This window comes from Ascaphus truei, chromosome 7 (assembly GCF_040206685.1).
Source record: "Ascaphus truei isolate aAscTru1 chromosome 7, aAscTru1.hap1, whole genome shotgun sequence".
In the NCBI taxonomy this organism is placed as follows: domain Eukaryota; kingdom Metazoa; phylum Chordata; class Amphibia; order Anura; family Ascaphidae; genus Ascaphus; species Ascaphus truei.
In genome coordinates, this window is record NC_134489.1 from 12,419,397 (window position 1) to 12,441,109 (window position 21,713).

The 21,713-nt window shown below is 42.0% G+C and overlaps 1 protein-coding gene across 6 annotated transcripts in view; it reads right to left on the bottom strand.

Annotated features, from left to right (window-relative positions):
- Positions 1 to 5,533: 5,533 nt before the first annotated feature.
- LOC142498722 (leucine-rich repeat and fibronectin type III domain-containing protein 1-like protein) overlaps positions 5,534 to 21,713 on the bottom strand; it is a 610,172-nt gene continuing 593,992 nt past the window's right edge. For all 6 annotated transcript variants that reach the window (XM_075607039.1, XM_075607036.1, XM_075607041.1 and 3 more), the window contains one exon: positions 5,534 to 6,301. In XM_075607039.1, coding sequence (XP_075463154.1) covers positions 5,782 to 6,301 — 520 coding nt within the window. In that variant the 3' untranslated portion in view covers positions 5,534 to 5,781. The remainder of the gene's footprint in view (positions 6,302 to 21,713) is intronic.

A 21,713-nucleotide genomic window follows, 5' to 3' on the forward strand; every position in this document is an offset into this window, starting at 1 on the left:
GGCCTCATTCATAATAATAATAATATGGGCATGATAAGCCTCTATAGCACTCAATGGGCACCCTAATTACAATACATTAGTACACAAGACACACAATAATAAAACATAACTTAACTCCAAAAAACCACACTTCAATAAATAAAAACAGTAGCCAGCTAATCCAATCAAAATAAGCAATAACAACATCAACAACGAATTAATTAAACCATTAACCAATCAGACCAATTAATTCCTAAACCAACTCAAAATGAATAGTAACACTAACCAATCAAAACAATTAATTACTACAACATTATTGAATTTAAACAGTAAAATAGAAAGAAAGCAATTCTAACAATATCTGAAATAACCATAAAATGCAGTAGCTAACATAATACAACATTAACTAAAAACGAACACCAATCGCAAACATTTTATTACCATTAAGCATGAAAAAACAAACAATCACATAATAAATTGAAATGAAAAAAAGCAACAGCAATACCAAGCCAGAAATGCCCCCCCAAATATTGTCATAATAATGTATTAATCTGTACCCTAAAGTGGTACAGATTAATATATCATCAGTCAATGTGCCTCTCCCCAAAAATCAAAAAACACATCCAATGAATAAACCTGTAAAAAGAGACATTTACAAACATTCAATATATTACTTACCATTAGAAGCGGTGGCTCTCCGACTCCCGGGGTAACAGGAAGCTCACGTACCTTGAAGCCCTCCAACAGCATCCGATGCCATCCGCCATGAAGATCTGGATCAGGTACCCCCAATCTTCTTTTTTCTTTCTTTAATCACCGTCTTCTATCTTCATCTGTCACCATTTCTTGATCTTCTTTATCTTCTATCTACATCTGTCAATCCAAAAAACCCCATGGTAAATCCCAACCGATGTTGTCTCGTCGTCTTCTTGGGCTCAAATAAGACGTCACGACCTTAAATAGGGCTTGTGACGTCACATTTAGCCTCAAAATGGTTAACAGACACCTGATTGGCTATTAAAACCATGTTCCGACTTTCTTTTTTTTACATGACGTCACTTAAAGGGAATAATGCCAGCCAATCAGATTGGCTGTGCTTCGTTTGCCTTTAAGATGACGTCACAAAGCCGACGTCACATGGTATTTCAGCCAATCAGATCATGGGAACCAATTCCACACTCTGATTGGCTGAAATACCATGTGACACCGGCCATCTTGGATTTAGTGACATCATCTTAAAGGCAAATTAAGCACAGCCATTCTGATTGGCTGGCATCATTCCCTTTAAGATGACGTCACTAAATCCAAGATGACCGGTGTCACATGGTATTTCAGCCAATCAGAGTGTGGAATTGGTTCCCACAATCTGATTGGCTGAAATACCATGTTACGCCGGCTTCGTGACGTCATCTAAAAGGCAAATGAAGCACAGCCAATCTGATTGGCTGGCATTATTCCCTTTAAGTGACGTCATGTAAAAAAAAGAAAGTCGGAACATGGTTTTAATAGCCAATCAGGTGTCTGTTAACCATTTTGAGTCTAAATGTGATGTCACAAGCCCTATTTAAGGCCGTGACGTCTCATTTGAGCCCAAGAAGACGACGAGACAACATCGGTTGGGATTTACCATGGGGTTTTTTGGATTGACAAATGAAGATAGAAGATAAAGAAGAACAAGAAATGGTGACAGATGAAGATAGAAGAAGGTGATTAAAGAAAGAAAAAAAGAAGATTGGGGTACCTGATCCGGATCTTCATGGCGGATGGCATCGGATGCTGTTGGACGGCTTCAAGGTACATGAGCTTCCTGTTATCCCGGGAGTCGGAGGGCCACCGCTTTTAATGGTAAGTAATATATTGAATGTTTGTAAATGTCTCTTTTTACAGGTTTATTCATTGGATGTGTTTTTCGATTTTTGGGGAGAGGCACATTGACTGATAATATATTAATCTGTACCACTTTAGGGTACAGATTAATACATTATTATGACAATATTTGGGGGCATTTCTGGCTTTGTGTTGCTGTTCCTTTTTTTCATTTCAGTTTATTATGTGGATGTGATTGTTTGTTTTTCATGCTTAATGCTCATAAAATGTTTGCAATTGGTGTTCGTTTTTAGTTCATGTATTATGTTAGCTACTGCGTTTTATGGTTATTTCAGATATTGTTAGAATTGCTTTCTTTCTATTTTACTGTTTAAATTCATTAATGTTGTAGTAATTAATTGTTTTGATTGGTTAGTGTTACTATTCATTTTGAGTTGGTTTAGGAATTAATTGGTTTGATTGGTTAATGGTTTTATTAATTCATTGTTGATGTTGTTATTGCTTGTATTAATTGAATTAGCTGGCTACTGTTTTTATTTAGTGAAGTGTGTTTTTTTGGACTTTAGTTATGTTTTATTATTGTGTGTCTTGTGTATTAATATATTGTAATTAGGGTGCCCATTGAGTGCTATAGAGGCTTATCATGCCCATATTATTATATGGGTATGATGTACCACTATACTACTCAATGGGTACAGGGTGGGTATAGTCAGTCCTGGGTGGGTGCTTAGGCTTCACGGAAGGGTGAAGGGGGTATTAGCCCTAAGGGTGGGTGTCTAGACCTTGCGGGTGGGTAGCGGTTGGGTTAACCCCTGTATTATCTTAGCGGTATTAACCGCTAAGGTAATGAAGGGGTTAAGTCCCCCCGCAAGGCCTAAACAGCCACTAAGGGCCAAATTCCCCCTTCACTCACCCTCGCTAGCCACAGTAAGCCTGGCATGGGTGTTTAACCCCTTCACTGCCTTAGCGGTTAGCCGCTAAGGTAATGAAGTTGCTGTCCATGCATGTTTCCTGCCTTGGATGCATGCCGGGGGGGGTTCGGAGCTGCTATTAATGGCTATCAGCTCCGGAGACCCCCGGCATCAATCCGAGGCAGGAAAGGGCCTGATTTTTTCTAATTCCCGACACATCGCAGCTCATCGAGGCATCTCCCCACCAATCTACCTAAATTTTGTGGTGTATTGGATTTGGGGAGAAGAACGCCTTTTAAGGCTGCGATAGGCCGCGACAGCTGACTCGCCGGTATCTGAATCGCGCGAGTTTATGATCTTTCCGAAAATGGTCGATAAGCGGCTGATCGCCGCTCAATTGGCGATTTTCTTTGGATCATAAAATTTTGCGTCGATACAGGCCGTTATCGAGCACTTATCGAGGCTTACTGAATACGAGTAGCCATTTTGGTCGATAAGTGCTCGGTAAGGGCCTTATCGAGGCTTTCTGAATGAGGCCCTTAATGTTAATTCCCTGCGTTAACCTGAATGGCATTTAGTGGATATGTGATATTAGGAGGAACATCTCTTTTTCACAGCACTGTGAGGAGTCACAGGGTGCACAAACATGGACGCTCCTCTGATTTCACTGGGTGCACCAAGACGGCCACTGAAACAGAAAGTTAGCTTCTTCATTGAACTGGTAATTGTCTGCATCGGAGCTAGGCCCATAAATGTTCACCAGAGTTATCAGTCCTTTTCCCTTGCAAGGTATTGCCTTGTGTTCCTGGACCCCATCTGTTTCTTACTATGCTTTGCCTTGCTGAACCTCTGCTGGAACTTGGCGCCTGTTTGCCTCTCTCGTGCCCTGATCTTGGAACCGCGACCCTGGCTATGCTGCCGCACCTTGCCCTGAACGTGGAACACGACCCCGACTGTGCGCTGCCTCACCTTGCCCTGAACGTGGAACGTGACCCTGACTCTGCGCTGCTTCACCTTGCCCTGACCTTGGAAGCGTGACCCTGGCTACGCTGCCACCTCTTGCCCTGACATGTGGGACTAAGCAAATAGTTAGCTGGGAAAAGGCTCAAGCTGAAGAGATCTTGCAAGATCCTAAAAAGCATGAGTTTTCTGGGGTGAGGCCATGTCAAACAAACCTAATAGATTTTTTTAAATAAGTGACTAAGGTAATAGGTCAGGGTGGCACAGTAGATGTAGCTTATCAGATTTTAGTAGGGCTTTTGACACTGTCCCACTTAGACAACTTATAAACAAGTATCAATGCTTGGAATTGGATTCTAGAGTAGGTGAACGGGTAAGATATTGGTTGATAACTAGGCAATAGAGTTGTGGTAAATGGAGTATATTCAGAGCAAGGGGACCAGTGGAGTACCTTGATGTTCTTGTACTTCGACCAGTGCTCTTTAATATTTGTATTAGTGATGTTACAAAGGACCTGGAAGTAAAAGTATGTGCAGATGACACACAGATCTACAACATGGTTAGAGACTCAAGGGGAGTAGACAAAATGATTAATGATTTAGGTAGATTAGAGGAATGGTCAAGAGTGTGGGGGGCTATAATTTGCCAACAAGTTCAAAATAATGGGCATGGGTCAAAAATATCCAAAGCCAGAATACAGGATTAACAATACTCTGTCTACTACTACAGTATAGAGGAAAGTGACCTGGGAGTCATTATTTGACTTAAGAGTAGGCCAGCAATGAAACAAAGCAATGGGGGAACCACAGGATGCTAGGTTTTATAGGGAGAGGTATTAACAGAAAAAAAGATGGTGGTAGTTATGCCAATTTATAGATAATTGGTAAATTCTTACATAGAGTACTCTGTTCAAAATTTCCAAAATTACATAAATAAATGAGTGTGTGCAAAAACAAAAAGGCTACAAAAGTCAGACCACACTTCTGGTTTTGGATGCCTGGGCCCCCTTTCGACAAAAGCCTGATGGTCCCTAAAAGGTTTAGTTTGAGTGCACAGTGTCCCACAGCCAGTAATAACTATTCAGAGGTTGAAGTTAAACTTTGGTTTGAGAGATTATATTCTGAAATCATTGCTGCTGATTACTTCTAAAGATTTATTTTTTGTAATGAAATGTTTTTTTTCATAATAAGTGAAACTCAAAGAAAACCTGTTATGTGGCTATATAATGATTCCGAGTATCTCGCTACACATTCATGAGTTATTGACTAAGGTCTCTATATGCGCCCTCCCTATATCTCCTCCCTATATTCTCCTATTGCTCCTTATAACTCCTCCCTGACACCTCCTATTGCTCCATATAACCGATCCCTACACCTCCTGCATATTTAAAACACTTGATCTCGAGCTCCAAATAATGCCCTTTAAAAGTAGATTAACAACATTTTTTTTTTTGTTCCTTAGCTATTATATATTTAATTTTAATTTCCCCAGTTCAGGGTCAATATGATAACTCCTGCTGCTTATTCTCACTTTCTGCACTGCAGCAGGTAGCACAGAGCAGACTTCATGGGAAATCTTGATGGGAAAGGGAGGGAAATTGTATTTTTTTCCCTTTAATTCCACTGATGTTACTAATTGAAAGGGGTCTAGCTGCCATTTTCCTTTAGGTTTTGGGCTCATTTTAAATCGACAAGCAGAGAAAAAAAACTAGAGAGGTGAAAATAGACATATAGTATAATAGGGGGGGGGGGGAAACTTACTGTGTGAACTGCAGATTAATTAAATTATTCTAATTAAGTGAACAAAAACTCTTGCAAATTATTGAAAGGAAACAATAAATGAAATTAGCCTTTGTAAATCACACACTTTATATTTAATTATATTGAACCAAAAATAGTTAAGAATGCCGAAACCATTTTTACAGATTAAAAAAATAGCTTTTTTTGTTGTAACCATCTGATCTTAAAAATAGACAATAGGTGTGAAGCCGAAAATACGGCCTCTTGCATTAAAATGTTCTGAGCAGTACCACCTTTGCTGTCTCTCGGTGGATTGTCCTTTAAAAGAGGTGCATGAGTTATTGTTTTGCATGTATTGCACGCTGCTAGTGAGTCAGAACATCTTCTTTTATAAAGGTGGTGTCAGAAAGAGTCACTTTCTCACCATCAGGTGTGAGATCCACTATGGTTTTGCCTTTAACGGACGTTCCTGAGATGTCCTGAAAAAGGCTGTCCCTCCTCTCATTGAGTTTGGATGAAGAACGTCCCATTGTCCCACTCCGGCTGCCATTGGTTTGAGAGCACACGTTGGTTACCTTGGCTGGTTTAGTTTTTGGGTGGTTGTTGTAGACTTTGTACTTCATGAGCAGGATGAAAATGAAGACCAGGACTGATGCCACAATGATGCCTCCAATGATGATAATCATAGTTCCACCTAGAAACTGGGCATGAAGGGACCTACATTGCTTGTATTCCTGTTCAGTCGTAAACTGCACGCATCCGATCACCCTAGTTGCAGTTAAAGATGTTGAGCCATCATCATAGACAGCGAGGACACACAGGTCGTAATTACGGGATGACACCAGGTCGCTAAGGAAAAATGACTTGCTTGATGAAGGAATCATTCTGGAAATAGAGAAAAAAACAAATAAATTAGCTCATACACTGTCAGTGTCTCCTAGTATCAAAGATAACTAATAGCATTGGTATGTTAAATGTAAAGTCCCAAATAAGCTAACGTTTCTTTTAATAACTTATCGGTGTAATCAGCTACTTTAGATGTAATCACTCATAAATAAACATTTGCTTACGTGCTTCCTAGGAACAATGAAGGTTATATTTAGTTAGTGAAAAACATTACATGTTTTGTTTCTAAGTAATAATTTCTCTTTATTTGATACATTTTAATGGACTAAAGTTCTAAACTACAGTACACACTACATTCTAGAGCAGGGATGGCCAATTTGCAGACCAGACGGCATTTGGAATGGCCCATATGGTTATTCCTCCTCTGGCCGCCAAGGCCTCACTTCGTTGCGGGCCCCATGTCTCCTCAGAGAGGAAGGGCACACGCACCATTCCCCCTACCCCCGTGCACCCAGCCGGAGCTGGAAGTTGGACCCGCACATCCAACTTCTGCATTCGCCTTCGGGGCCGCAGGTCCCCACTGCCGTGGAACTGGAGCCCTACCCCATACTCCAAGGTAAAACTCTTAGAGGGGGAGGAATTGAGGGAGAAAAGGAGGGGGTAGGGAATTGAGTGATAGGAGGAGGGAGGGGGGAGTAGAGTGTGAGAGGACGAAGGGGTGGAATTTAGTGAGAGACGAGGAGGGAATTGAGTGATAGAGGAAGGGGGGAATTGAGTGAGAGAGGAGGAGGGGGGAATTGAGTCAGGCAGAAGGGGTGCAATTGAGTGAGAGGAGGGGGGAATTGAGTGAGAGAGGAGGGGAAATTGACCGATAGAGGAGGAGGGGGGAATTGAGGAGAGAGAAGGAGGGGGCAGTAGGACAGTGGCTCACCAAAATATTTGTGCCCATTTATTGGCACGCCTGAAAAAAAGGTTGGCCACCCCTGTACAAGAGCAATACACTAACAGAAAAATTCCCGCATTGATCAAATTAAGACATTTATTGTAATAGGTATCTGAACAGTAGAAAAAAATATGCTACATCATTAACAGATTTATTCAATATTTAATTTGTTTAAAATCACATTAAATGTGTATTAAAATTAATTAAATTTTAAAATAAAATGATTGTCTGTGGTGTGGAGGTGTGAAGCAAGTAATATGGGGTATGGAATAAAAGAAGGGCGCTCTGGTCTCATCTTCATTGAAAGCTCTGTGTCCTAATGTAGCCAGCTAGTAAACATACTTTTGTAAAGAATTAAACAGTAATTGCCATCCCTAAACAAATCTAAATCTTTTCTAATAGCAAATCGCTTACATTTGTCTGGAAATGTGATACAAGCTGACTATCTGCTAGGGCTCTGAAAGGGATGTGTTTGTCAATCAGGTACTTTCTTTATACTGTATATATCACACCCTGTCCTTATCAGAGAGCAAATAAAGATAAGGGGAGATGGAGGGGCTGTGCAAACGTCTGTTGAACACACAGGGATATTAGACAAAGGAAAGCAGCCAGATAAAATCAAATAAGATTTAACAATACTTAAACAGTACAGTAGGTGTTAAAATTGGTAAAATAATAATAATAATAATAATACAATCTCCCAGATGTAACCCATCAACAATAAACATGCTACTGGCATTAGTACCCTTTACACTGCATGTCCTTAACTGTCCTTAAAATATGTATGACTGAATGACGGGCCCGCTTGGTAGCAATGCCATCGGTGCCACTGCACCGAGTCCCGCGATTACATAGGCCCTGCGCTCTTCCAAACAACAATGGAACTGATTGCTGGGGGAGAGCACAGGACCTCTTTAACTGTCTCTTACCTTGTCTGGCGGCATCTCCTTGTCATGGCGCCACGTTGTCACATGGCGCTGTGTTGTCATGACAATGTGACGTCTCATGACGTTGTGACGGGATGGCAGAGGAGATGCCGCACCGGACAAGGAAAGAGGCCCTGCACCGAGCCCCGGAAAACTCCCAGCTGGCCCTGAATTGACAGTAATAACCAGGATCATAAAGAAAATGCCAATATCTACATGTCATTTTGAGTTATTGCATTTTGGAATATAGCGGTACTATTCCCAACTCTAATACATACAGTACATATCCAGTGCATAAATATGGTGAATATTTCTCATACCAGCGTCACAAATTATTCTCAGAGAGGATCCTCCATCAACAGCACTTCACCACTGACTTGGATAAAAATACAGAAATGATGAAACAGTTACACTACAGGGTGATGCTTATCTCTGCTTTCATTTATAATCAGGTAGGAGGAAACATGTTCCCTGTACAGTATGTTAGCGATGCTGATATCTGCTTTAAGAGCTTCTACTGTATTCAACTGTGAATGCAGTTTAAGGAGGCAAGTTATCCGAATAGGTTATCAAATGTGCTGAATTTAGCTGGACTGTGATGAATTTTAAGGGAATGTCCTATCTCCAGCAGAACATACCGAATCTACAGATAGCTTTAAGTGCCTGAAACTCAGGTTAGTGATGAGCTGTTATGGACTGGTTATGTGCAGAGGTAGTAGTGACAAGAGAGACAGTAAGGCTAAGGACCTGCTGTGGTCGGTGGCACTCGCAGCTGTGTGCGCGCGGGCCACCAGCCCCTTACCTCCAGTCTGGAGGTCCCCGCTGGCTCCTTCCGACGTGGCTGACTGCGTCCTGTGACGTGTCAGACTGCCGGAGCTGCAAGCTTCTGGTGATCAGAAGCGCTGACGCGTCACATGGTGCACGAGTCAGCCAATGAGGAGGGAAGGAGGGAAGGAGGGGAGCTACGGGAGGGAGGCGGCTTGGGATTGAAGTGTGCCTGTGTGTGCAAAGTAGATGGGCCTCTCCATTCCCTCTGCTCCCAAACCCACAGCCTCCCGAACCTACAACCCCCCCTCCTGCGGACCCACAACCTCTGCTCCTGCACCTACAACCTCCTCCACCCCTTCCCCGGGCTCAATGGCCGTGTCCCCCCCACCCGACCCGTTTTGGCCACGTCCCCCTGCCGAAAAAAGTCAGCAGCAGATCGCGGTGCAGTGGCTTGCACGTGCTGCCGGCAAGCAAGGCGGCCGTGCAGACGCGTGCAGTGGGTCCTCAGCCGAAGGCAGGTTGCCCGCTTAGCTCTCATGAAAGAGGCAGCAGAGTGGGGACTGAAAATAAACAGTCTCTTAGGAACCAGCACTGTGCCAGCCTGACAGCTGTTGTGCCCCTAAGGTCTGGGCCATGGTGCCTCTGCTTTCCCTGGCCATGGTCGACGGGCCGTTCTTAGGGGCGTCATGGAGCTGGTTCACCCTCACTAGGCGAACCGCTCATGTGACCTGCGTGTCGCGCCAAAAAATCAGTTTCAACTGATTTCTTGTGTAACGCGCTCCCCCTCCTGCCTCCGGCCGTGTGGTCTATGGGCGCGATCACTGCCTTAAGGCAAACCCCATCGCGCCCCGTGCGGACGCCTCCACATGGTCTCCCACCATGGACTCAGCCGAAGTCTCTCGTTTGAGAGCTTGTAACCCTATGAGTTATATAGGGCATCATTGTTACCCTTTTGACACCACAGGGTTGTTAAGTATACAGATATAGTGGACTTCATTGTCCTCTATGGTCTGATATATTTGAATATGTTGCACCAACACTGCCACTGAATCAAATGGAAACTCTGTGATATTCTGATTTATAATGAGATATGTTGTGTTGTTATCTGGGGACTAAAGGGGGGGGGGGGGGGGAATGTATCAAGGAAGATGTGGGACAAGGTTGACACATATTGCATAATTTTCATCTTGTGTTACTTTGCATCAATGTATCAAGGTCTTTGCTCCAAGTTTTGTGACGTGTGCGTCAGCTTGTGATTTGGGGCATGTTAATAAGAGGAGTTGCATGTCGCACAAATTATAATGAGATGTATACAACTCTGCGTCTGTGTGTCACTAGGTCTAAGGGGGCGCAAACGTTTCCGGCTGACAACTTGTGTGCCATGTAGGCCACTCTCTTACATTTGATGCAAACAGAAAAGGGAAATCGGGGCACAAAAAAACCCTTCTATTTGCACACTTCCTTAAACATAGGAACAGAATTACCTGGCCCCCCCAGTCCGCCCATCCTCCCGTATTTTGTAAGACCTCAGATTCTATGTGATCATTGGCTTTCTTTCCTACAGTACTTAGGATAGCCTTATGTCTATCCCAAACACCCCCTTGTTGTTTGGAGGTTGTCCCACGAACGTATTCCCCTTTCAGTGATGTACTTCCTCACATCCCACTGATCCCGCGACCCTCCAGGCTGACGCCATTTCTAGCACTTCTCTTTCTCTGAAATATGAGTCCCTCTTGTACTTTGCTGAATCTTGTTCTTCACATCTCCCCCAATGTCATGCCCTATATATGTATAGAATACAGCAGTGTAAGAAAAAAGAGTGCTACATCACTGAGTACTTCTATGTTATTCTACAGCATTAAGTGCACTTTGAAGGTTCAGTCAACCTCTCAAGGACACTTTAGGAATAAAAATGTCTCGCCCCATTTGCTTCCCACTCATCACTCACAGAACATACAGTATTCACCTTTTTGTAAAGAGGCCTTTGTGTGCTAAAAGTCTCTTGGAGAAAAGCCTCGCATTGTTCATTTTTCATGGCTGAAAAGCTTTACCCTATTGTCTGTTGAATGCTTCTTTCACTGCTGCCCTGTCTTAATCCACTTTTAACACACAATGTATAAATTAGGAACCTGCTGAGCAATTTCTCCTATTCTTTCATGGCAAAGTTTTTCTGTCTAAATTCATATGGTGTTTTTCATAAGAATATAGTTGACTTTGTAGTCTGGTTTTATTTTTTACTTCCTCTGCTGAAAAAAAGTGATATATGAATGTATGTGTGATCTCTCTCTCTCTCCTTTCTTTCTCATCATCCATCTCTCTCTCTCTCTCCTATCTCTCCTCTCCATCTCTCTCTCTCTCTCTCTCTCTCTCTCTCTCTCTCTCTCTCTCTCTCTCTCTCTCTCTCTCTCTATATATATATATATATATATATATATATAGCAACTGTAAATATTACTGTATGCTCATTTGCATGTCTCAGTCAGGTCTGCAACCCTGACTTTCACCATTATCACCCAGCACACAGCACGTCCACTGCAGCAAGGGATTCTGGGAAATGACATGCAAATGAGCACATGACCTAAGCGCAAAAAAATAAAATAAACAAAATAGTGTAGATTGTTTTATGGTGGGATCAAAATATATTGTACTTAAATTGCACACACATAAGCTAATTACCTTGTGAATCGTAATCAGAGTCAATGATATGAAGGGAGATGTCTCCGTGGATGAGGTAGGTACTGTAGAACGCTTAAAACAAGGAGCAAAATATAGTGTGATACTGATAAAAAAGGGTATATTGCCCAGTTTAAAATCAAACTCAGATTTCTGCAATCATAAGCACGTACTGGGAACCGCCCAGCGCGGTCTTTCTCCGCGATTGTCGACAGCTCACTGATGTTGGTCTCATCTTGTGACGTCAGTGGGAAGCGTCTCACACGGATGGATAGGCAGTCATTGCCATTGTCGGTCGCAGAGGAGAGCTTCTCACGCCCCCGGTCTCGGCGGTCAGTGGTGGAACATCACCAGCGGGCTGACTACAATGGCAGAGAAGGGGCGTGCGGCGGCGGTTCCCAGTACATGCTTATGATTGCAGAAATCCTTTGAGTTTGATTTTAAACTGCGCAATATACCCGTTTAAATCATTATCACACTATATTGTGCTCCTTGTTTTGGCGTTCTACCTACCTCATCCACAGACACATCTCCCTTCATATTCTTCACCCTGATTACGATTCACAGGGTAATCCACTTATCTGAGTGTGCAATTTAAGTACAATATATGTTGATCCCACCATAAAACCATCTAAGCTATGGTGGTTTTCTTTTTCTCTTCCCTATATTTTTGCGCTTGGGTCCTACACTTGAACATTCATTATAAACTGTAAGGAACCTGTGTGGGGGCCATGGACTTTTAGCAGCAAATGTATAGGGACAGATTTATACCACCGTACCATAGTATTATTTTAACTTTATATTAGTGACCCGTGCTCTGTTGTGCTATATACAGTGGTGTGAAAAAGAAAGTGCACCCTCTTTGAATTCTATGGTTTTACATATCAGGACATAATAACAATCATCTGTTCCTTAGCAGGTCTTAAAATTAGGTAAATACCACCTCAGATGAACAACAACACATGACATATTACACCGTGTCATGATTTATTTAACAAAAATAAAGCCACAATGGAGAAGCTATGTGTGAAAAACGAAGTACACCCTTACTGCTTCCATAGGAATTAAGATGCTAAGTTGCAGGCAGGTGCTTTCAAAAGCATACAATTTAAAGGATAAATTGGCACCTAGTGCTCTAAAAGCCAATAGAAATACTATGGAAATGACAGACAAGAAGCACATGTGGCTTGAAAATATCCCCAAAAGTCACACTCAATTTGGGATTGTGATTGAATATGCCTACATTGCATTTCATCACTATGCAACACATTATTCACAGTTATTCTTATCCAATTCTGCAGTATAATTGATCAAGTTTTTCATGTCACTAATAATTGTCTCTTCTTTTTTTAGTGGAGCTCATATTGTCATCATTTTAATGTCATTTTATATATGTATTTCCAATATGAATTGTATTGTTATATCAATGTTTAGTATTGTTAAATTAAAGATCTTTGTGATTATTATGTATATATATTTTTGTTGCATAGCTCATTTGTATAGTTTATTGCAATTATTGTGATTTGCTATTGGATCACCATGATGCCTCTGATCAGTCTAGTTAAGGCAGTGATTCCCAACCAGGGCTCCGCGGAAACCTGGGGCTCCGTGGAGAAATCCGCAGGGGTTCTGCTGTCCTTGGATCTCCCCCTCCGCTCTCTTCCTCCTAGGAGCGCGCTTGCAGTCCTCGTGCAGTCCTCGCTGCCTCCTGCCTGTGAGCTGAGAGGGGAGGGTGATTTGTGCTATTGGCTTCTTCTCTAAACTTTTCATGTGAGCTACTGGAGGAGGGGGAGGGGGAGAGATGCTGCTTCTTCTGCTCAACATTGCTTGTGTGTGTGAGAGAGAGAGTGTGTGTGTGTGTGTCAGACTGTGTGTGTGTGTGTGTTTGTGTGTGTGTTTGTGAGAGAGGGGGAGGAGGGGAGAGAAGAGAAGGGGGGAGGAGTGAGGGGGAGAGGAGAGGATGGGGAGGGGGTGAGGAAAGAGAAGGAGGGGGTGAGGAGAGAGAAGGAGAGACAGAGGTAGAGAGAGAAAGGAAGAAAAGAGAGAAGGAGGGGAGGGAAAGGAGAGAGGGGCAGTGGAGAGAGGAGGGAGAGAGGACAGGAGAGAGAAGGAGGGAGAGAGGAGAGGGAAGGAGAGGAGAGAGGTAGAGAGAAGGAGGGAGAGAGAGGAGAGAAGGGGGAGATGAAAGAGGGGGAGAGGGGATAGAAGGGGGATAGGAGAGAGGAGGGAGAGATGTAGAGGGAGAAAGGAAGAGGAGAGAGAAGGGGAGGGAGAGGAGAGAGGGGGAGAGAGGGGAAGGAGAGAGGACAGAGGAGGAACAGGAGAGAGGAGGGAGAGGAGAGGGGTGGAGAGGAGAGAGGTAGAGAGAGAAGGAGTGAGAGAAGGGGGAGAGGAGAGAGGGGATAGAAGAGAGAGAGGGGAGAGGAGAGAGGAGGGAGAAAGGTAGAGGAGAGAGAAGGGGGGAAAGAAATCGATTGATCAGTGGGGGGTGATGTGAGATGCAGGGGGGGGGTGATGTTTAAAACAAAATCATTACAAAATATATACACATTGTTTACTCAAAAGTATGAGTTAATTATTATTTATTACCCACACTGCTTTACACGTCTATTTTGTGATTTACCCCTGTCGAAAATGTGTCATCCAGATAGGGGTTCCCCGAAATTTTACAAAATACTTAAAGGGTTCCTTCAAACAAAAAAGGTTGGGAATCACTGAGTTAAGGGGAAGATTTGAGCTGATTGAAAGACTTTTTGGCAGGTTTTTTTGACAATCAGGTCTATAAATATACACTTGAGGGTCAAGATGAGAGAACCCCTGAGGAAGCCGTTGAATATATTCAGGTGAAACGCGTAAAGGGTTTTGACCCTATAAGAATACCGTAACATGCTTGACTCCAGTGGCACAATGTACTGAGTGCGAGCGCAGACGTGGAAGTTCCCACACCGGCAACCAGAGACATCACGTGATCGTGGTTGCAGATACGGAGGCTGGAGAGAGATTTCCGAGCATTGATGCTGTGACTAAAATACTATCCTGAGTGGTATAAGTGTACCCCGAACACACATATTGCGCTACAAGACTGGGAGGATTTGAGTGTTATTTTTTACCCTCCCAGATTATTGGTTATTAGGTTAAATCGATGTTATGCTATGTTCTTCTCATGTTTATATTTTGAGGAGCACCTTGGTTTGCAGTTTGACCATCACTAACCATTGAATTTGGTTAGCCAACCACAACATACCTGCTGTGAGTTCTTTATTTCACAATTTGAGCACTGCACTTATTTCATTTGAATTATTTCCACTCAATTGCGCCATGTTCTTTTTTGTACACACTAACAAGGCTAGACTCAGAGGCACACACTAACCAGCACAGACACACACTGAACAGTCCAGACACACACACACACACACACACACTGACCAGCCCAGAGTCATAAGCACACACTATCAAGCTTAGACTCACAGGCACACATGGACACGCACAGACATACACTGTCCAACACAGAAATACACTGACCAGCACAGACATACACTGTTCAACACGGATATACAGACATACACTGACCAACACTGACTCACATTTACCACATATGGTGATTAGTACTTATTCAGACACACACACACACAAAGACTAACACATAAAGTGGGTTGACCAACAAACATTAACTGACCTTCACATACTAGCCTACAGGAACCAACAGGAGGTGTTGCAGAGAGGTCTGGCCCAGAGGAGCAGCCATGTGAAATCTGGCTGCTCACAGGCTCCCTCTATGGCCCGATCTGTTACTCCAGGAGACACTTGTAAAAAGAGGATTTGATCCAAACTTCATCCAATGGATAATCGCACTAGATAGTTCCCAAGCAGCAAAAGTTAGAGTTAATGGATCTGAATGTAAATGATTTAAACTAGGCAGAGGAACAAGACAGGGATGCCCGATGTCCCAGTTAATATTTGCTTTAGTTATGGAACCCTTTGCACAGTGAATAAGAGACAACCCTAATATTATGGGTATTCGCTAAGGGCTTATCAAAAATAAAATAAACCCACAAGCGGACGATGTCCTGCTATTTATGGATAAGCCCATGAAATCTCTACCGTCCCTAATGGAGGAAATCAAAGAATGTGGCAAAATCTCAGGTTTTGAGGCCAACTACCAAAGATCAGACATTCTAAATATTAACGCCCTCAACAAGCTGTAAATACCTAAAGTGGGAGTATAATTTTCGTTGGGCAGATAAGGTAATGTACTATTTAGGGATAAAGATTACTTCCCACTACCGAGATCTTTATAAAGCAAATATTATCCTGTTCCTTAATAAAACTAGAACACTAGACTCATAGGACAGAAATGGAAACTCCTGGTTTGCGAAAATGGCTGCTGTAAAGATACTATTATACCCCAATTTCTACACTTGGTCCAGGCTTTACCAATACATCCCTAGATCCCTAGAACCATCTTAGATACATTATAAAGATTGATACTGGACTTTATCTGGGATAAGAAAAAGGGTAGAATCAATAGAAAGATTGTATTTCTTCCCAAAGATAAAGGAGAATTGGGTGTACCAGATTTATAGAAATATTATTATGAAAAATACCTCAAAAAGTTTGAGACTGGTTTACCAACGCAGATGACAAGAGGTGGATTAATGTAGAGCAGGCAAACTGCGAACACATTTCTTTGGTACAACTGATAGGACTTGAAGCAATAGGTAGACCAAAAAACAAAACCCTACTATCTACTACAGAATGTACATTACACATTTGGGATAAATTGGTACGATCTATGAGCTCCCCAAGACTTGGACTACAGTGAACACAGGATTGAAGAAGCAATCTCTACAAGGATTTGAGCTGAAGTTCCCGATTATTTTTATTTTTTATTATATCAACTTTTCACTGAAATCCCAGTATTTCTTCACGGAAGCACTTATTTGAAGTATTCACTTTATAGTGTTCATTTAAAAATTGCACTGGCTTTGAGATGAGCGCCATTTTGATAAATCCCAGTTTTCACATATCTTGGGTGGTGGCAGCGTATAGCTATGATTGCAACTGAGTAAAGGGTTAACATTAACTCATTGGAGGCATCTTGCACAGGTTAAAGGTGAGTTGGCTAGAGTAGCTGTGTGTATTAACCCTGATTGCATATCTAAGTCACGTGTCCACTTGTGTGCTGTTCGTGACAGGTGGCATATAGGGACAGATGAAGGGGAGATGTAGGCCCTGTGGTGGAGATTTTACTCGTCTGAGGGACTTTTGCAGAGATGAAAAGTGGGGCAGCTTGCGAACAGAATATTAACCCTTGCCCTGTATGCAGATCACATGCTCAATACTGTGCGGTACGTGAAAGTCCATATAAATCTATTTAAACAGGTTCGCAGATCACTGAAAAAGGAACGAGGTATGTGAACTAGGATTGTTTGGAATAAGTATAGTACTCTGTAGTATATTCATTTTAATGGCATTGATTCTGCTGGCCCATGATATGAAAAACTTTTTGCACCTGTTAAGATCTTGTTTAATCAGGAGAAATTATATACAATTCATTTTATATAGGCCTTTTGGATGTGAGGTTATATATATATGCCTAAGTATTTTAAGTAGTGCATGTTCAAATTAAGTGGGAACGTGTTCTTTAAGTGTTGTACTGTTTGGCCTGGATGAGTAACGTTTAGAGCCTTGAATTTATTATAATTGATTTTGAAATTGGATAATTGGCTGAATTTGTCTATTTATTTCATCAGGTAGGGCATTGAGACAATAGGGTTGGAAAGAGTCAGGAGAATGTAATCGGCATATAAAGCCAGGTTGTGGTCATGTCCATCTATTGGGATTCCCATTATGTTAGAGTTGTTCCTGAAACATTCTGCCAGAAGTTCTAAAGCTATGGGGAATAAAACGGAGATAAAGGGCATCCTTGTATGGTGCAATTACAGATTGTGAAGGGGTCAGAGAGAGATCCGTTTATTTTAACTCTCGCTGAAGGAGAGATGGATAGCTCTTATGTAGATTAAAAAGATCTCACAGAATCCTATCTTCTCTAGTGTTTGGAACATGAAGTTCCAATTTAGCCTATTGAAATCTTTCTCTGTGTCCATGGACACGAAGAAAGCAGGGATTTTCTTTTCTTTTATGGAATGTTTCCAATGACATTGAATGTTAATGCAATATGTGGTATCAAGGGGTCAATAAAGGCTTTGTCGTATTAGTGAGTATATCCGCCTGGACCTGGACTCTGACCATTGGGTAGTTCTTCATTGTTTCAATTTTTTCCGTGCTTAAGAGTTTGTCAAGGTCAAGATTTGGCATTTTTGTGAATCTTTTTGAGAGGTAGGGATTTTAGATATTGGGTAATCTGCTCATTAGTCGTTTGTGGTGTTTGTGTAGGGTCACTTTGTCAGTGGCATAGTTTGGTGTAGAATGATGCAAATTCTCTCTTAATCATTAAGGGACTTCTGTAACTGTTTTGTCTGTCTTTCTGATGTTGTGAATATGTTGTAGGTTTTATTTTTGCTTGAGTCTTTTTGCTAGCAGTGTGTCCGCTTTGTCTCCTTTTTTATAGTATGTTTGGTTTAACTGTAACATTTTGTTTGTGCTATATTAGGCTTTAGAAGTATACTAAGTTTATTTCTTAGACTGGTAAGTGACAATTGTGTAGTTTTGTCTAGCTTTCGTTTATTCTGGCTTTCTAGTTTTTGTATTTGTTCGAGTAGGTTGTTTATTGTTTAAGTTCTCTTTTTCTTTTTTTGTGAGGCTACTTTTTAAAGCTCCTCCATTACCACACATTTATGAGCTTCCCATATAGATGTTATGGGGGTGTCATGAGAGGTATTGTTGTGGAAGTATTCTCTCATAAATGTTCAAATTTCATCTATAATATGTGTTGAATTATCTAAAGTGGGGTTGAGAGACGTGTTTAAGTCACCCCGTAGTATCACCACAGCTTCTCTGAAGGTTTCACGTTTTGGAGTGTATGTTAGGGGTATATAATTAGCCTGAGTAATTGTCCAGTTTCCTATTGTATATTTTAGGAAAATAAAAATGCCCTTTTCATCTATCTGTGTAGAAGTGATTTGAATAGGCACGTTTTTGTGAATCAGTACAGCTACTCCAATTTTGTTAACAGGGGCTGAGCTTAGGTAGCTGTTTGTGTATTTTTGATCAGTTACAGTAGTTTGTGGGAGTGTGATCATTTAAAGTGCGTTTTTTTGTGTAAATACAGTATCATATCTCCTCTCATTCTCCAGAACTCTCCTAAAACAAGATTTTTTTCTTGTTACTATTTAATCCCTTCACATTAACGGATATTATTTTTAGGAGGTCATAGTTGAAGTGTGTTATTTGTTGATTATTGCGTATTGCAGTTGACCCCCTGAAGTCTTGGCTCTGCGGGAACTGGATCACCACTGGGGATAGTGTAGTGATGTCAGGACACCCCCAGCTCCTCGAGATGCCAGGCTCTCTCTCCTACCCCCTCCACCCCCAAAGATGTGGAGGTATAACAGGGACTTATCCATGTTTAAGTAAAACTGCCTCTAAATGCTCTGAGGAACCAAGCAGGGAGATGGTTAATTGCAACCAGTCAATTATCCAGGCTCCACCTGGCTAATCAGAGCTCTAGAAAGCCTCCTGTTGGAAACTGCTAAAAGAGAGTCCTTAGCACACAACAGTGCTGACACAGAAGAAAGAGGACTCCTTAGCTCCCAACTGTGCAGACATGAGGAGAGAGTCCTGGGCACACACCAAGACACACGAACATCACTGACCTGAAGAGCCACCTGCTTTAAGGTACCGCTTGAGACTTTGGGGTGGTAGGCTGGTAAGGGGCTTTCCTTCCCAGTCTTGCAGATAGGGACTGGGGAGTGAGTTAGCTCTTACACAGGGATAGGTGTTTGTTGCTTTGTTTATTTTATTTTTGTATCCTGTACAGTGTTTAAAGGAACAGGCTCAATAAAGCAATGTTTTAATTTCACCCAAATTAGTCTCCATTAGTGTACCTAATGTACCTTTGCACTCATCTATTACATGGGGCACCTTTGACAAAATATAACATGAGGGAAAGGAGGTCAGGGAAGGAGTGGAGAAGGGAAAAGGAGAGGAAAAAGTAAAGAATGGTGATGATTATTATTGGCACATTAACCATTATAGAGTCTATTTGTAGACTCTGTGTTCTGTGCCACTTATACCTGCTGTGGTATACCCCCCCTTCTCAAAGGGCACCTGTAAAAGGTAAGTAGGGGTAGCAATCTGCCCACCAGTCAGGTCACTCCCCGCCTGCTCAGACAATAACTTGGCAATATATTAGTAAAATATAGCACTTGTAACATGTAACATAGCTTATCTTACAGCAGTTTAGGAATGGAGAACTTCTGTTTACATCCATTTAACTGTGGGAGAGTGTGCGGAATATAATGTGTGTGGTATATATCATTAGGTAGCTATTAGGACCTGATGTCTGAAGTGTTATAGTTTGAGAAGGGTTATATGTGTTTGAATGCATGTTTTTGTGAGTGTTGTTCTGGTTCTGTTGCATTGAGTTTGGCATATTTGGTTGCCGTATCTCCTAAATTTCTTTTATGCCATGTGCTCATGTGTGAATCAGAGCATCTACAGTGGCGGCCGCCTTTAGCCTCCTGCGGCCTTTTCCCCGTGATTATAAAAATCGCGGGCAAATCGCGGGCAGTTTTGGGCGCCTGCGGGCATTTTCATTGTGTAGCGCTAAGCGCTTTCATTGTCTAGCGCTATTAGCGCTATCTGGTGATTTCGGGCTGCGCGGAAAAGGCCCGTGAGAGACGGAAATGTTGGAGATTAAAAGGTGCCGCGACAGTATATGTCGTATCTATTATCTTGTTTCTGTGTTTACTCGTCTGTTTGCAAGCCTAGGACGTTTTAGATGCTGCATAGTCATTCATTTATATGACTGGGTGTTGTAAATTAGTTATCGGAAGGGTTATGCCTAAGAAATGTCATAGAAAAATAGTATATCAACTACACAATAACATTAATAATAATGGTAATAGTAAAAACAGTAAAAACAGAAATATTCAAACTAGTTTGCGAGACTGGTGAATTCCTCTTGCAATTGGCATCATAGGACGATTCGAGTCCTGTGGAGTCTCTCACGCATCGTCAGTGTGTCCTCCAGCCCCACGCTGTCCGACCAACCTGCTAACCAGTGACTGTTGCTTGGACCTTCTGGTACCCTGTTGTGCAAAATCCCTTTCTCCTTTTGAGTATTGAGGTTCATCTCCGCACTGACGCATCCATTATATTTTGGCAGGATGTGGGCTCTTCTCCTTTATGTCTTGGGAATGATGGCCCCATTCCAGATTGAGCTAGCAATTGCAACCATTCATCCTCGCCAGCACTAATCTCAGAGCAGTATAATGAGCCGAATCCAGCTCTAAACTCCAATTCTTCCCTGTATTTGTTTGTTTGTTTATTTATTGTAATTTCTTTTTTTTTTTTTATCCAGGAGTCATTTAAGGGCCAATCTGGTCAAATCGGATCTCATGAAGGCTCCCTCAGTCATGCCCTCCTCTTGCACCTGATCCTCGGACAGCTTTGCGGCGTCTCCCTCAGTTCTCAAAACACTGAACTTTTATTTTGCATGTTTGTTACCCTTCCCTCAGACCATGCTCCATTGTTCCCGTTTGGGTAGCACGGCCATTTTGTTTTGGTGGTAAGGGGCTCTCGCAATTCTTACTGGCAATGGTGGCAATCCTATTTTTTCCAGAAAACAGTCTGTTTAATTTATGTCTCTCATAACTGCCGTTTTGTCGTTATGCCTGGCTAAGAGCTTAAATGGAAATCCACATTTGTAGGTGGCACAGTGAGTATGTAGGTGTGTGGTGGTTTCTCATACGTTTCTGCGCTGTTTCAGAGTTGTAGGAGATAAATCGTTAAATATTTAAATCTCCTGACCATCCATGTTTATTGTCTCCATATTTCGCCTTTTAGTCGATATCCATTTTTTCTATCAAATAATGCTTTCTCAGGATTATGTCCCTGGATGGGTCATTTTGAATTGGCTGTTTCTAAGCGCTCTGTATGTTCGATCCATTGTTAGTTCTGGTAGTGTGGGCTGATTCATAATGAATTTGAATAGTTTTTGTAGATAGGCGTAAAGCTC